The sequence below is a fragment of the Gossypium arboreum genome, chromosome 6 (genome assembly GCF_025698485.1).
Source record: "Gossypium arboreum isolate Shixiya-1 chromosome 6, ASM2569848v2, whole genome shotgun sequence".
Lineage (NCBI taxonomy): Eukaryota > Viridiplantae > Streptophyta > Magnoliopsida > Malvales > Malvaceae > Gossypium > Gossypium arboreum.
This window is the reverse complement of record NC_069075.1, coordinates 91,015,942-91,028,678: the sequence shown is the minus strand read 5'-3', so window position 1 is coordinate 91,028,678 and position 12,737 is coordinate 91,015,942. Positions and strand designations below refer to the sequence as shown.

The 12,737-nt window shown below is 35.5% G+C and overlaps 3 protein-coding genes across 22 annotated transcripts; all 3 read right to left on the bottom strand.

The window, feature by feature from the left end:
* Positions 1–384: 384 nt before the first annotated feature.
* LOC108485623 (COP9 signalosome complex subunit 5b-like) lies at positions 385–2,669 on the bottom strand. Of its 4 annotated transcripts, none has more exons than XR_001871334.2 (6): positions 1,719–2,668; positions 1,324–1,605; positions 1,094–1,241; positions 950–1,023; positions 790–874; positions 385–714 (listed from the first exon to the last, which is right to left on the bottom strand). XR_001871334.2 is itself a non-coding variant. In XM_017789479.2 (6 exons), the coding sequence occupies exons 1-6, from the start codon at positions 2,097–2,099 to the stop codon at positions 670–672; spliced, it is 1,008 nt and encodes a 335-aa protein (XP_017644968.1). In that variant the 5' UTR covers positions 2,100–2,664; the 3' UTR covers positions 385–669. The 4 variants fall into 4 exon arrangements, 3 of the variants coding, with proteins under 3 accessions (XP_017644968.1, XP_017644969.1, XP_052885526.1); XM_017789479.2 differs by having other exon boundaries at positions 790–867; positions 1,719–2,664; XM_017789480.2 differs by having other exon boundaries at positions 385–874; positions 1,719–2,669.
* A 639-nt stretch (positions 2,670–3,308) lies between these two features.
* Positions 3,309–6,044, bottom strand: LOC108484583 (uncharacterized). 5 transcript variants are annotated; one of them, XM_017788415.2, is made up of 4 exons: positions 5,525–5,613; positions 5,348–5,391; positions 4,135–5,154; positions 3,309–3,506 (listed from the first exon to the last, which is right to left on the bottom strand). In XM_017788415.2, the coding sequence occupies exons 3-4, from the start codon at positions 5,031–5,033 to the stop codon at positions 3,470–3,472; spliced, it is 936 nt and encodes a 311-aa protein (XP_017643904.1). In that variant the 5' UTR covers positions 5,034–5,154; positions 5,348–5,391; positions 5,525–5,613; the 3' UTR covers positions 3,309–3,469. The 5 variants fall into 5 exon arrangements, with proteins under 5 accessions (XP_017643904.1, XP_052885527.1, XP_017643902.1 ...); XM_053029567.1 differs by lacking the exons at positions 5,348–5,391; positions 5,525–5,613 and adding an exon at positions 5,658–6,044; XM_017788413.2 differs by lacking the exons at positions 5,348–5,391; positions 5,525–5,613 and adding an exon at positions 5,706–6,044.
* A 254-nt stretch (positions 6,045–6,298) lies between these two features.
* On the bottom strand, positions 6,299–12,116 carry LOC108486543 (uncharacterized). 13 transcript variants are annotated; one of them, XM_017790656.2, is made up of 11 exons: positions 12,018–12,114; positions 11,621–11,655; positions 11,202–11,303; positions 10,827–10,982; positions 9,214–9,734; positions 8,995–9,105; positions 8,429–8,913; positions 7,536–7,704; positions 7,056–7,295; positions 6,838–6,972; positions 6,299–6,726 (listed from the first exon to the last, which is right to left on the bottom strand). In XM_017790656.2, exons 1-11 carry the CDS (start codon positions 12,083–12,085, stop codon positions 6,601–6,603), a joined length of 2,148 nt encoding a protein of 715 aa, XP_017646145.2. In that variant the 5' UTR covers positions 12,086–12,114; the 3' UTR covers positions 6,299–6,600. The 13 variants fall into 13 exon arrangements, with proteins under 13 accessions (XP_017646145.2, XP_052885517.1, XP_052885518.1 ...); XM_053029557.1 differs by having other exon boundaries at positions 10,827–10,979; XM_053029558.1 differs by lacking the exon at positions 11,621–11,655 and adding an exon at positions 11,455–11,584 and having other exon boundaries at positions 12,018–12,107.
* Positions 12,117–12,737: the final 621 nt, after the last annotated feature.

The following is a 12,737-nucleotide window of genomic DNA, read 5'->3' as shown; positions in this document are numbered from 1 at the left end:
AATATTTGCTACTAACATACATGTCATTGTCTTTCTTTTTATTGGCTTAAACTTTTCCCAAACAAAAAAAAGAGAGTTAGTTTAGTATTTAGATTAATCAGCATGAATGTTTGACATGTTTGTTTTAGTAAAAACAAAACATATGTACTTAATTAGAAAAAAAAATTCAGATATCAAATTAAATATTAAAGTTAAATTTAGATATTTAATTAAAAAAAGAAAATTTAAATATCAAATTAAACATTAAATTCAAACTCATGTGCTAAATCATGTATGAACTCTTTGGTAAATGATGTTAGTACTTTTCTTTTCTTTTTTATTAAAGAAGTAAAATTATGGTGCCTTAGCATATTAGGATGTTGAAAATATTGCAAGAAGAAATAATTGGTGGTTTGAAAAAATTTCTAATTCCAAATGGAATTAAAAAGCATTAGCAAAGCACAGAAGAGTCTGAGAAATCAATTCTAAGATGTCAACATATTCATGAAACCTACTTTTAAAAAAAAAAAAAAAAGTCCAAGAATGAAAAAGCTTAGCTCCAAGATGACCACCATAACTAAGGATTTACAAAGCTATTCAGCCTGCAATCAATTTCCCTTTTTTTCTGGTTAAAAATGGGTCTCTCAAGCTGTAATCATTTCATCTTTGGCTGATAGCCTCACCAGACACCTATTTTGACTGTCTAACCGAGTTGAAAAGGATGTCTTTGATAACCTGATCATATATAACATAAAATTGAGAATCAATTTACGGCGTGCAATTTCTTTGAATCTGAAACAACTCAGTCACCTGTGACATTAAACCATGGGCTTGCTCCACTGTTATCTTTGAACTATCTCTAGTAATCTTACCAAGATGTGATTCTTCCTGGTATCTGACATTGTATATTTAGTCATTTGTCCTTGAAATAGATTGAGAGAGACGTAGAAATGACAAAGATAATACCGACCTTCTTTCGAGAGGTCCCTAGGGGACCAATACGAGAATGTGTCAAATGATTCTCTGCTTGCTCCAGCTTTTCAGCTGATGGAAATAAACAACAAAGTTGGTCACAATTTCATGTGCATATACTATGTGCACAAGAAAGAAATACCTAAATCTGAAAGTTGTCCAGCAACATAATCTCCATTGCCAAGAAGAGGTGAAGAAGAAAGGGTATTGACCCAGTACTTGTTCCATAACAAATCCAAGAGATGACAATCAAGAGAGGACTTGAAATAAGAGATATTCAAAGCATAATACTGCAAGAAAAAGACATAGTAAGTGAGAGGAGGAGCAGTCCTGGAAAAGAAGATTAAAAGTGAATGATTATATGATAACGACCTGTTTACAGTGGACGCCAAAGTCTTCGATTTTATTGAGAGGAATGGTTTGGTACTCTGAGATGGGATCATCAGTAGGTTTATAACCTTCAGGGTATGTCCTGAAAGCACCAATGTAAACTTTTCCAGAAGAAACAGTCCTGGTTGGATCAATTACAACCGCCAGGAAAGGTTCCTGAAATTGCTGGTTAAGCATTTGGGTTGAAACATCGATTCCAGAGAGCCAGCAACCGTACCCTGGATGAGAATGGTACCATCCAACAACATTCTCTAATCGACCAGCCTATGAACCAACAGAAACCATTTTCATATGTAAGACAGACAACATGTTATCATGCATGTATGGTTTTCATTGCAGGGTATGACTGACAACAAATGTTAAAAAGAAAGGAGGACCTGCTTGTTGGTCTGGGAATAATCGACCATATACTCGTAGGCATCGGCCTGAGCATTGACCCTGGTTTCAGTGCCTTCAACGGGCAAAGCAAAGGCGTCCATGACAATGATGGCATCGCCATCGGTCTTGCCTATCATGAGGCCCATGACCTCAATGGTGCCACCAGAGCGGGCGTGGATGACCATCTTGAGGAGAGCGAGGGCGGAGATCTTAACGCGTTTGAAAAAGTGGGGATCATTGGCCCAAGGCTTGGCTTTGAGGGACATGGCTTGAGCCACCTCGTCGTAGTAAAATATGAAGTCGGATGAAGGGTCAGGCGCTTCCACTGCTAGTATATTGTTCTCTAACTCCCATGTTTTCTGGGCTATTGCGGAATCCATTCTTCTGTACTTGCACTAGCACTCGCACTCGCAACTCACTGACCCAAGGCCATTCCCATGCCCATGCTTTTTCTTTTTTCTAGATATCAAACCAACCTGAAAGAAAGGGATCGAAACTGTCGCCATTTTTAGTCCCGTTATTATCGGTTGCCCCCAAAACTTTTGGTTTTTATTGGGGTTGGCCTTTTATGTTGTACTTGCTCCTAATTATTATTGATTGCATAATCAAAATCTGACGATGCGGTGCATACAAAAGCTTTGCACAATGACTGAAAGAAAGACAAATTACTAGCAACATTGCGTTTTCAGACAAAAATTTTATGTTCGGCCCTAAAAACATTAGCTTTCGTTAATAGACTTTATAAAAAAAATATGAATATGTATCATGTTTCATCTTTAAAAATTGGACATGGAGGATGCGTTTTCATGTACTTGGCCATGTCCATTGCTTCACCTACAATATCCTGCAGCATTAACAACTTAATCAAGCCTAATAAATAGGCATCAGCAATTGGCATCACATTTTTATTCACTACACGAGTGGGAATGAAAGTAAACCATAACAGTCAAATAAATCAGTGAAGTTTTGGTCAAATTAAACAGATCATCAATTTTCAATTTGATTGTCCGACTAGTTTATCTCATTTAATCAAATAAATTATTAAAAAAATCATAAAATAAAAATATTAAAAAAATAAAAATAATCAATTTTTTAACACAATTCAAACAGCTCCAAATAGTTCAGTATTCAAATTCAATACTCAAATAGTTTCCAATCTAATTCATCGATCCAACTTAAAACACACTACAAACCATTATAACAAAAAATTGGCATCTACAAAATTTATTTCTAATGTTAGGGAGCCAAAGGAAGCAAATTTTTTATCCATTTGTGGCTCACATATCTTACAAGTGTTTAGTTTTTCTTCCTAACATCTTCCACTTAAGTAAAACAAACATTTAAATAAAGAAGCATTCTTAGACGATATGTGAGATTTTTTTTTATTTTTTTTTTATTTGAGCCAAAGAAGAAGAAGAAGAAGAAAAAAGTATCTACAAATGGAAAATCGTGAGAGAAATGTGGATACCAAACACTATGTAACAACAAAAGGTCATTTTCAGGCATATTAATATAACAGTATGACTATGAGAAATAAAAAACTATGATGGCGACTTCTCACCTGGCAATTATCAACCATATACGAATAATTTAACTTTAAATTCCATTTCTTTGAAATTCAAATCTAACCACAACCATAAGAAGTTCAATCATATATTCTTTTCACATGTTTTCAAATCTAAAACTATCTGCTGGCCCTGCACCAATGTGTCTAATTTGCTTTCCACTTCTACACGATTAACGCTTCGCTTCAATTGTCAGAAAAGCGGGAGCGACGTCTTGGTGAACTGTAAAATCATGAAAAAACAGAAATTAAACTTCCGAGGAAAATAAAATCATGAAACTAGATACTGAAGTTGCGTAATCCTAACAAGCTAGGCATGTCAACATAACAACTGCGTTGCGTCAACTTCTATAGCTTTCACTGCTCACTTTTACTCATGGACGATGATGTTGAAGATGAAAGAAATCTACAACATATAACGTGGACCTATCGCTCAGTAGCCAATAGCAATGATGCATGAAAAATCGAGCTAGTTTGCATAGCATGCAGCTACACCATGCACAGTTATGAAGCTGAAACAAATTCTATCATTTATGGTACTAGTTGCATCACAAATTTGTTTCATTCCGAACTTCTCTTTAGATACCATGGCTAACCACAGAAGCTGTTCTAATGCAGGCCAAATATCATTAATTATCTAAAAACTGTCTTTATGATTATCTTCAGGGAGACAAATGATTTCACATATATCTGTCTAGGCAGAAATCCAATAAATACCATGGGCTATGCAACGCTTTTCGACATCTGCGGCTAATGTAACGCATTTTCTTATGTGATGCTCATGAAAAACTTTAGTTAGGAAGACAATAAGTAAAGCTAGAGGTGAATAGAACAAAGAAAACATTACTGACCTCCGGTAGCCAAAGCTACCTCGGGAGGGGGCACTTCTGCTTATAAACTCATCATCAGTCTCATCTACTCTATATTCTGCATATTCTACAGAAGCCACTGAACCCTCATCAGAATTTGACAAAGCATAACTAGATCGACGATTTCCCCTTCTAGAATCAGTCACTCTTGATCTCCTTCTATTTCTAGAAATCCTCAAGTTATCAAACACCTGATATAAAATACAAGAGGTCCACCAGTTGCCCTCACCGGGGAAATCATCAAACTCATCTCCAGATTCATCTTCACCATATTCAATTACATAGTCCCCAAGAACCACCCCACGTGGGATTTCTGAATGTATAGTGCTCAAAACATCTATTATCTCAGAGGACTGCTGAAGATTTTCCCAATCAAGCTGCCGAGCAGGATCTATTCTTGAAGGACGTGCATGGGGATGCTCTAACTGAGCATGCTTCTGTAGGTCTGAGTAGGTGCCTGCGAATGAGCACTGCTCCTCCTCACAAAAACGCTTCTTCTTATCTAGAAGTAGACGAGCCTTATCAACAACAAACCATCCGGTGACTTTCCCTCTACATAAGGGGCAAGCTGGCTTGCAGTCATCTTCAGACACTGTTAGCTGAATGCTTGTTGTTGTAGAAATTGTATGAGATGTTGAAGGGCATGACATCCCATTCGCATTTTTGAATCGATCCAAACAATTTGAATGCAAGTGGTCTGTGTCACAAACAAAAGGACGGCAGCCTTTCTCGTAAGATGTGCATTGGAGGAGTACACCATTGTGGGGAACATCCAAACATATCGGGCAAATCACATCATCCCAATTGGTATTCACCACAACACCCTCCATGTAAGAAGTAGGGGATTGGAGGTTTCTTTCATAAAAAGGTTTGAACGCCATAGAGACACAGTTTGCAAGATAATCTACAAGCACATGGCACTCGCCTTCCTTGTATGACAACAATCAACCAACAATAGCTTCAAAGCATCAAACAAGTACAATCAACCTGTCAACTAAAATGCTGCATATCGTAGAAGAAAACTGTAAGTTGAATTCATAGGGGTAGAAAATCCAAATGCCACAAAACAAACGCATCATAGCAATCTAGGGATTTTAAGTTGTAGATTAAGTTTATAAGCTTAAAAACAATCAACTTAATCAGATGCCTGCAATAGCATGTAAAAGATCTCCTAACAGAGTGATGAAGTCGTTACCCAGATTAAAACTGTAGATGATTATTGTTTCTATTGCTCGTAAACTGAAAATAAAAAAGCAAATAAAATTGTTTAACTTTGATTCCATAATTCTATTCGTTCTAATATGAGATCATGAAAATGATTTACAATAGGGGAGGGGGGTACTAAATAAAACAATCAGACTAAGCTTCGTACCTAAAGTGTAACCAAAATCTGAATTGGGTATTGGGAAAAAAGGAGTCGTCCATAAAGAAATGAACAAATATGGGTAGAGAAGGTGAAACTTGGAAGGAAAATAAACCAAATTTAAAGCTGTTTATTTACTTACCATATCCAAAGAAGAAAGAGACAAGTGATTAAAATTGTGGGGAGTTACCTTAATAGATGTGCGCCGGCGTGTGTGTTGTCAAATTTCCATTTGTGAAAGCAAAGGAATAAAGGAAGGCGAAGGAGTAAGGAATACGATGTAATTAAAATATGAGGGAACTTACTTACTGGCTGCTTGGAATACATACAAACGTACGTATACAAGCATAGGTTTCCATTTGAATCAATCACTTGGATTTTCTTTGGTTGACCAGTAGAGAAGAATCAACGCGTCCTGCTTGCACTGCAACTTGCAATTGTTTACTTGAAATCAACTTCCATGTTTGAAACCAATACAACTCCAAATCAATCATATAAGCTGCTGCCAGCCATCTCTTCCAGTTATAGTTTTACACATGTTTTGTATTTTGACCGGTTGCGGGATTAATTAATTTTTTTTCTTCTTTTTTTTTTAAAAAAATAGAGTTTAACCAAATCTGTGAAATTAATGAGAAATTTCAGAATAATTAAATTAAAAATTTCAAGGGAATATTAAAATTTCCAAAAATTTTGAGAAAACCATGGCCCGTCTGCCCTTGAGCAGTCGTTCTGCTCAGTTAAAGAAAAAATACTAAAACAACTCAGATCACAACCGACCACCGATTAGAATTATTTGGTTCTATTTCTTGCAAGGAGATATAAGCCAAGACGTACAGCACATTTTTCACACGTTTCTTCCAAGTCCTTGTCCTAATTTATATGTAAAGAATCAAATCACATTAAATTATTTGGTCAGACATGGAATAGGTAGGTATTAGATTAGCCGCATAAAAGGAAATCTCTCCATTGTTCACATTGATCTTGAATACTACAGGAACTCCTCTCTAACAAAGTTGGTGCTTTTAAAAGCTGCCCAAGTATGTGTTTTAAGTGTGTATGAGTCTTTGACCACACTTTGGCAACTATTACTGCTCCACTATTCGGGTCACGATGCCCACAGCAACCGTTCTTCCTAATGTCCTAAGAAACACCCTTCCAAGGACTTTGCATTTCGAAAACTCTTCCACGCAAATCGCTTCCTGCAAAATCACCTGAAAGAAGAAAACATGCTCAGAGGCCAATCCAGATTTTATTGTATTTATCAGGCAAATAACTGAAATAAACCAGCAACTAGCAACAACAATATCGTCCTCCTGACTTGCCTCAACAACTGCACTCTGCTTAGCAAGAATGCAGCGGGGTGCTTTCTTCGCAACTTTCCCAGTCTTTGAATCAAGTAAAGATGATATCCTTGCAACTCTTGCAGCCTCCTTTGCATGGTGTATGTGAAACTCCAACTAATTATTCCATTCAAATTATTAGATTGTTAAGATAAAAATATTAATAACAGAAAGCTAAAAAATTTAAAGACGAAACTTGCCTGAGAACCAATTAAAATTGGAGTTGCACCATCCAAAACAAGCACCTTCAACTCCAAATGTTTTGCAAATGCAATTGGAAAATCAGGATGACATAACACACCGCCAGCCATCACATGGTTTCCGTCTATTCCATTCAGGCTGACAGCTATATTATCTCCAGCCCTTCCAATTGGGCAAGCTTGGGAATCACGCTCCAAGGAACGCACGGTTGCTATAGTTGCAGATGGCATAACTAAAACCTACAGCCACATACATTGAGTTTATGGTTAAGGATGATATGCAAGTTATTCGATTGAAACTAGAAATCCATATAATTGGTAACCAAAATAAGAAGCTTGAACAGGTAAACATCAATCAGATAAAGACAGCAAGGACCAAGACAGGAAAACAAATTCAAATAACATTAGCAGCTATTTTAATAGGAGGTAGCATGTAATCTCCAGAAACTGAAAACCTCAATCACCAAGAAAATGGCATACCTTTGATCCGCTTCTTACAGCTCCAGCCTCCAACTTGCCACATGCAGACACCTGCCCCTGTGAAGGTGACTTTATAACATCACATATAGGCATAATTAGAGGCTTTGAAAACTCCCTAGTAGGAGGTTGGAAGGAATCAATCGCGTCTAACAGATTGGGTCCATGATACCTGCATTAAATTACCTTAGTTAATTCAACAAAATGTGTCCAAGGGAAGTCAGGAAGAATCTTTTGACATTTTACAGAGAGGCAGAATTGCTTCTAAGTTATGATAAATTTAATTACATAATTAGCAGTGAGATGCACAACATAGGTATACATCTTACGTGATGAACATCAGAAAAAATGCCGTGTTGTAGTATAATATGAACACTTAAAGTTGTTTTTACCCAAATGAGAGTGTTAATCACTGAACCAAAGTTGCCTTTCAATAAGATCAGGGCAACAGAAACAAAAGATCAAATTGTATTTCCAAAGCAACAATACTTGACAAGCTGACTCTCTTCATAGTCAATTAAAAATATTTAAAATTTTAGAGGCCAGTGCTAGACCAATTAGCTCCAGTGTCAAGCGCGTATCTGAGTTTTGACAGTAGTCACTTGATTACTTGATTAATGCACAAAGGGCAGCCCATATCTTCTACATTGGGAGATTAAAAATAAGATAGTAGGCCATCACAAATTGAGGATAACAGGAATTGATGCAGACAAATTCAACTATATACTCAGAGGCAATAGCTATATTTATCAAGACAGATACATCAAATGACAGAAGGTTGTGCTTAGCTATTAATTGTAATTCAGAATTTGACAAATGCAACGCTACAATTGAGCAGCCAACTAATATAATCTCCAAAAGTATAGTAACTTCAAATACATGAAAGAGAAACTAACCAGGATAGTCGAAAGTTCGAAGGTGCAGACACTAAGTTCTGGTTTTCAACAGCACTCAATGGAATCCAAGAGACAGAGGAATCCTTAAAGCCACAAGAACGGAGAAATGTCCCAAGCTGTGATATTATCAAATCAAACCTTTCCTTAGAATAATCTACAGCATCCATTTTGTTAACAGCAACTATAAGTTGATCAACGCCAAAACTTCGGATGAGTTGTGCATGCTCCCTAGTCTGTCCCTTGGTGCCATCCATACCAGCTTCAAATGAACCAATAGAAGCATCTATTACAAGAATTGAAGCATCAGCTTGTGTTGCCCCAGTTATCATGTTTGGAACAAAATCTTTGTGCCCTGGGGAGTCAAGGACAACAACATGATATCTTTTTGAATCAAAATAAGCCACAGCCACAGTCATAGTAATTCCCCTTTCTCTTTCTTCAGCACTTTCATCCAATGCCCAAGCATAAGCAAAGGATCCTTTTCCCTGAATGAATATAAGTGCAAAAATAATCAGATTATGGACATGTGTTCACATAACACAAACAGAATATAGTCCTGAGATTACCTGTAATTTGGCCTCCTTTTCATATTTGTGCATTTCTTTTTGGGATATTCTTCCCAAAAGGTGAAGCAGTCTTCCAGAGAGCGTCGATTTTCCAGAATCAACATGCCCAACCTAAGAGATGGAAGAGTTAAGTAATTAAATTGTGTTAAATATATATTTTTTAAAATAGAAGAAAATAAAACCTAAAATTTTAGGACCCAAACTTAATATGTAACTTACAATTGCAAGATTTAGTTGAGTCAGTGAATGTTCTGCTTTTTCAGGGAGCATCCACTTTTCAGGTTTATACTGTGCACGTGAATTTGCTCTTCCAGGGTTTGCATCATTGGAGTGCCCGGATTTAGCAGCAAAAGAAATATTTTCCAGATTACTGGTGAGACTATTTGCCTCACCTCCATTCCTTGAAGAGCTGCTATCATCCACCATAACATTTCTTTCTTTTGGCATCAATGACAATGACCTTTTCACACTAGATCGCAGATTAACTGCAACACTGCTTTCATCCATATGATCAAGCCAACCCTCTGGCACTGAAGCAGAACAGTTATCTGAAGTTCTGGAACCTGCTGGTGGACCAACTTCTATATTCTTCAAAATATTAATCTCATCTAATCTATTGTGCTTGCCTTTTTCTGTTGACAGATTTGAACTATCTGATCTCATAGAACTTACTTTAACAGCTTCATCCCTCCCAACCACAGTCGAGGAAACTCTGGAAGATTTTAAGTCAAAAATATTGGCTGCAAGTGAATGAAAGCATGGAAATAAGATGCAACAAAACTTCCACTTCGTACAACTAAAAGTTTATCCACAAGTCTCATTCGCTCTAGATCTATTTTAAAGGTTCAGAACTGTAATGCATAGACGTATGCTCTTAGAACCCTCAGAAACAAAAATGTACTACATAAAATAAAATGAGCAACTATTTAAAATGTACAGTTGAATTTGCATATGTATTCCAAGATGCAGAGAGATATAACCCAAGTGCAACATGAAGATATCATGTGATGTGCTGTACCTTACTACAAGAACTCATTCTAACACTATAACTGCGTAAAGCGCAAAAGAAATGGTTCAGAACAATGATAAAACAATCCTCTAGTTCCTTTAACACCTATATATGCAACAATTAGGGAATAATTTCATCAGGAGAAGAAATTGTTAATTCATGTAAAATTAGAGTACAAATAACAGAATAATATATTGAGCACTGGAGGCAGCATCCAACAGAATAATCCAGGGATTTTAACCAAAAAATGTTTCTATTGTTTTCGAAAGAAGTATTCTCAAATTAAAGCAACACTAGCAATAGATGTACGCCCTGTTTCAACATATGTCAAGACCTATATTGATACAAATGGATAGGACTGTAGGAAACCTATAAGCTTTATGGGATTTCAAGAAATGGTTCTAGGTATTTCCAAATGGGTGGAATTTATTGCCCTATTTCACCACAAAATCATCATTCTGTTCCCAAGTGTATTAAACATCCGATGCAGCAGTGATACAAAAAGAGACTTGGCCATAGTAGGCACACCAGAATATTTGCTTATGCCATTAATTACAGGAAGAAGATCTAATCTATAAAAGGTACCATTAATGTAAAAAAGAAACCTATAGAATATAGATGGTTAATTTTACATGGGACAACCACCCACTCGCAAGCTATCTGCTTGATAACATTCTAAAGAAAACAGAACCCTGTAGATAAAGAAAAACAAAAGAGATAAAGAACAATCTTCTCATATTGAATAAGAAGAATAGTAGCTCATTCTCCAATATTAAATGATATTAATAGAATCACCAATAGGTTAAGGGCAATTATAACAAACCTGTTCTCTTCTTATCATAGATGGAGTTATTGAGTAAAGGACCATGAAGAACCCCACAAATATCACATGATGACATGGTTTCATCATTATCATATGTACAAATGGAGCAACGCCACACACTGTGTTTGATTGTTTCTTTTTGGGAAGGTGTTTCTGCTGTTTTATGAAATAGATAGCATTCAGTTGGTAAGCAGAAAGATACATGCATAAGAGCTGTCAACCAGTTTGCTCCCTATCAAATTGAGCTAATCATCTTTCAGAGCCTTTAGTGAAATGTAGAGCAAACCAACAAGAAAAAACAAGATGACCTGATTGGCATCTGATCACAAAGTTAAGATACGGCAAGAAAAAAAGGAAAAAAAAAAATCCACTCACCATTTTCATCTACTTCATATCTGTAATATTCGTCGTAGTTATCATCATAATCATCATCATAATCAAGTCCATAGTTAACTTTTCGAGGCATAGTTCTAGCACCTAAAAAACAATCAGATGTTTAAATCAAAGATGGAACAAGTTGAGAAACAGAAGTTTAAGCCAAGAAAAGAGTCACGTATGCTTTAATAATTGCAGGAATTCACGAGGAACTCAAATCAAACTTTAATTGATAATAAGGTTAAAGACTTACAAGCCCAGGTAGTGACCTTAACCTAAAAATGAAAACGTCGATAACTGCAAATAGCCATACTAGAAAGAGCTTGATTCCGATACGAAGTTTAGTTTCTCTCCCACATCAATGAAACAGCAACCCAAAAACCCTTCAGTTAAAAAAGCATATAAACTCTTGCACTTACGTTTTGCCCCAACTACTTCAGATTTGAAAAGCTTCCTTCAATTAGAAGTAAAATAAAAATTTTAAAAAAAGAAAAGAACACTACAGATTCAAACTATCTGACATAGGTGAGGAGTGAGGTTAACATTTTTAAAGTTAAACTTAAATAAATAAATAACTAAACAGGTTTTTTTTTTAGTGTAGGTTTTCTGAGCAATCAAACAAGGTTGAGAATGAGTTATGAAAAATCAATCTGCAAGCATTAATGATGTTTTTGGAAGAATCGCAATCGATTACAATTTACTTGGAATTTAACTCCAATATTGTAATAGTCTGGTACTATTGTTTTCATTTAACTTAGCTTAACTCTTTTGTAGGAAAAGAAAAATAGAAGAAGAAAAAAGAAGCAAAGAAAGTACCTGAGTGAGGCCGAGGGTGAGGATGATGAAGATGGAGAATGCCTCTTTTTGTTCCTTTCTCTTCTCATTTTTATTCTTACTTGTTGGGCTAAATCATTTTTCCAGCCCAAAACGTTTCTTTGCCAAGTATAAAGGAAGAGCCTACTCCAAAATGGGCCAGGCCGGCAACATGTCTCTCTCTTTTATAGTAATCTTTTGTGTTAATATATATAAATTTTTTGAACTTCACCACTTGTTTGTAATTTGTACATAACTTTTTTTACTATTTAAATTTTAATTTTGTCAAACATTTTGATAGTATTTGAAAAATCATCTAGAATTTGAGTATGATTATTTATAATTACACTGATGATATGTTTGGGTAATTGGTGAGTCTCACTAAATTGGGTGCTATTGAAGTATCTTAATTACACTTTTCAATTTTTAAAGGAAGAGTGAGAATTTGAGTAATTACACAGATAATTACACCCAAACTCAATTACTCTATGACTTTCCAAACATTGATACATGATTTAGCTTTAAAAATATTTTTATACAAGTTTAAATTATGAAAATTATATTATAAGAATAAACATGTATGAACATTTGGAATGATTACGTCCAAAATTTTCTAAATTTATATTATAAATCTTAAAATGCCATATTATAAAAATTAATCATGCATTTTATAAATTTATAAAAAATTTATATTAATCAAATTCTATAAAAATGATGAAGTTA

Excerpts from the sequence above, each read along its gene's own strand:
- LOC108484583 (XM_053029567.1), bottom strand. The coding sequence starts at position 5,033 with ATGGCGTTCAAACCTTTTTATGAAAGAAACCTCCAATCCCCTACTTCT. Across the intron at positions 3,507-4,134 it reads GGTAGCTTTGGCTACCGGAG|TTCACCAAGACGTCGCTCCC; the intron begins GTCAGTAATGTT and ends ATGATTTTACAG.
- LOC108486543 (XM_017790656.2), bottom strand. The coding sequence starts at position 12,085 with ATGAGAAGAGAAAGGAACAAAAAGAGGCATTCTCCATCTTCATCATCC. Across the intron at positions 10,983-11,201 it reads ATATGAAGTAGATGAAAATG|CAGAAACACCTTCCCAAAAA; the intron begins GTGAGTGGATTT and ends TTCATAAAACAG. Across the intron at positions 7,296-7,535 it reads CTGTAAGAAGCGGATCAAAG|GTTTTAGTTATGCCATCTGC; the intron begins GTATGCCATTTT and ends ATGTGGCTGTAG.
- LOC108485623 (XM_017789479.2), bottom strand. The coding sequence starts at position 2,099 with ATGGATTCCGCAATAGCCCAGAAAACATGGGAGTTAGAGAACAATATA. Across the intron at positions 868-949 it reads TAGGGACCTCTCGAAAGAAG|GAAGAATCACATCTTGGTAA; the intron begins GTCGGTATTATC and ends GTCAGATACCAG. Across the intron at positions 715-789 it reads CCCATGGTTTAATGTCACAG|GTTATCAAAGACATCCTTTT; the intron begins GTGACTGAGTTG and ends ATATATGATCAG.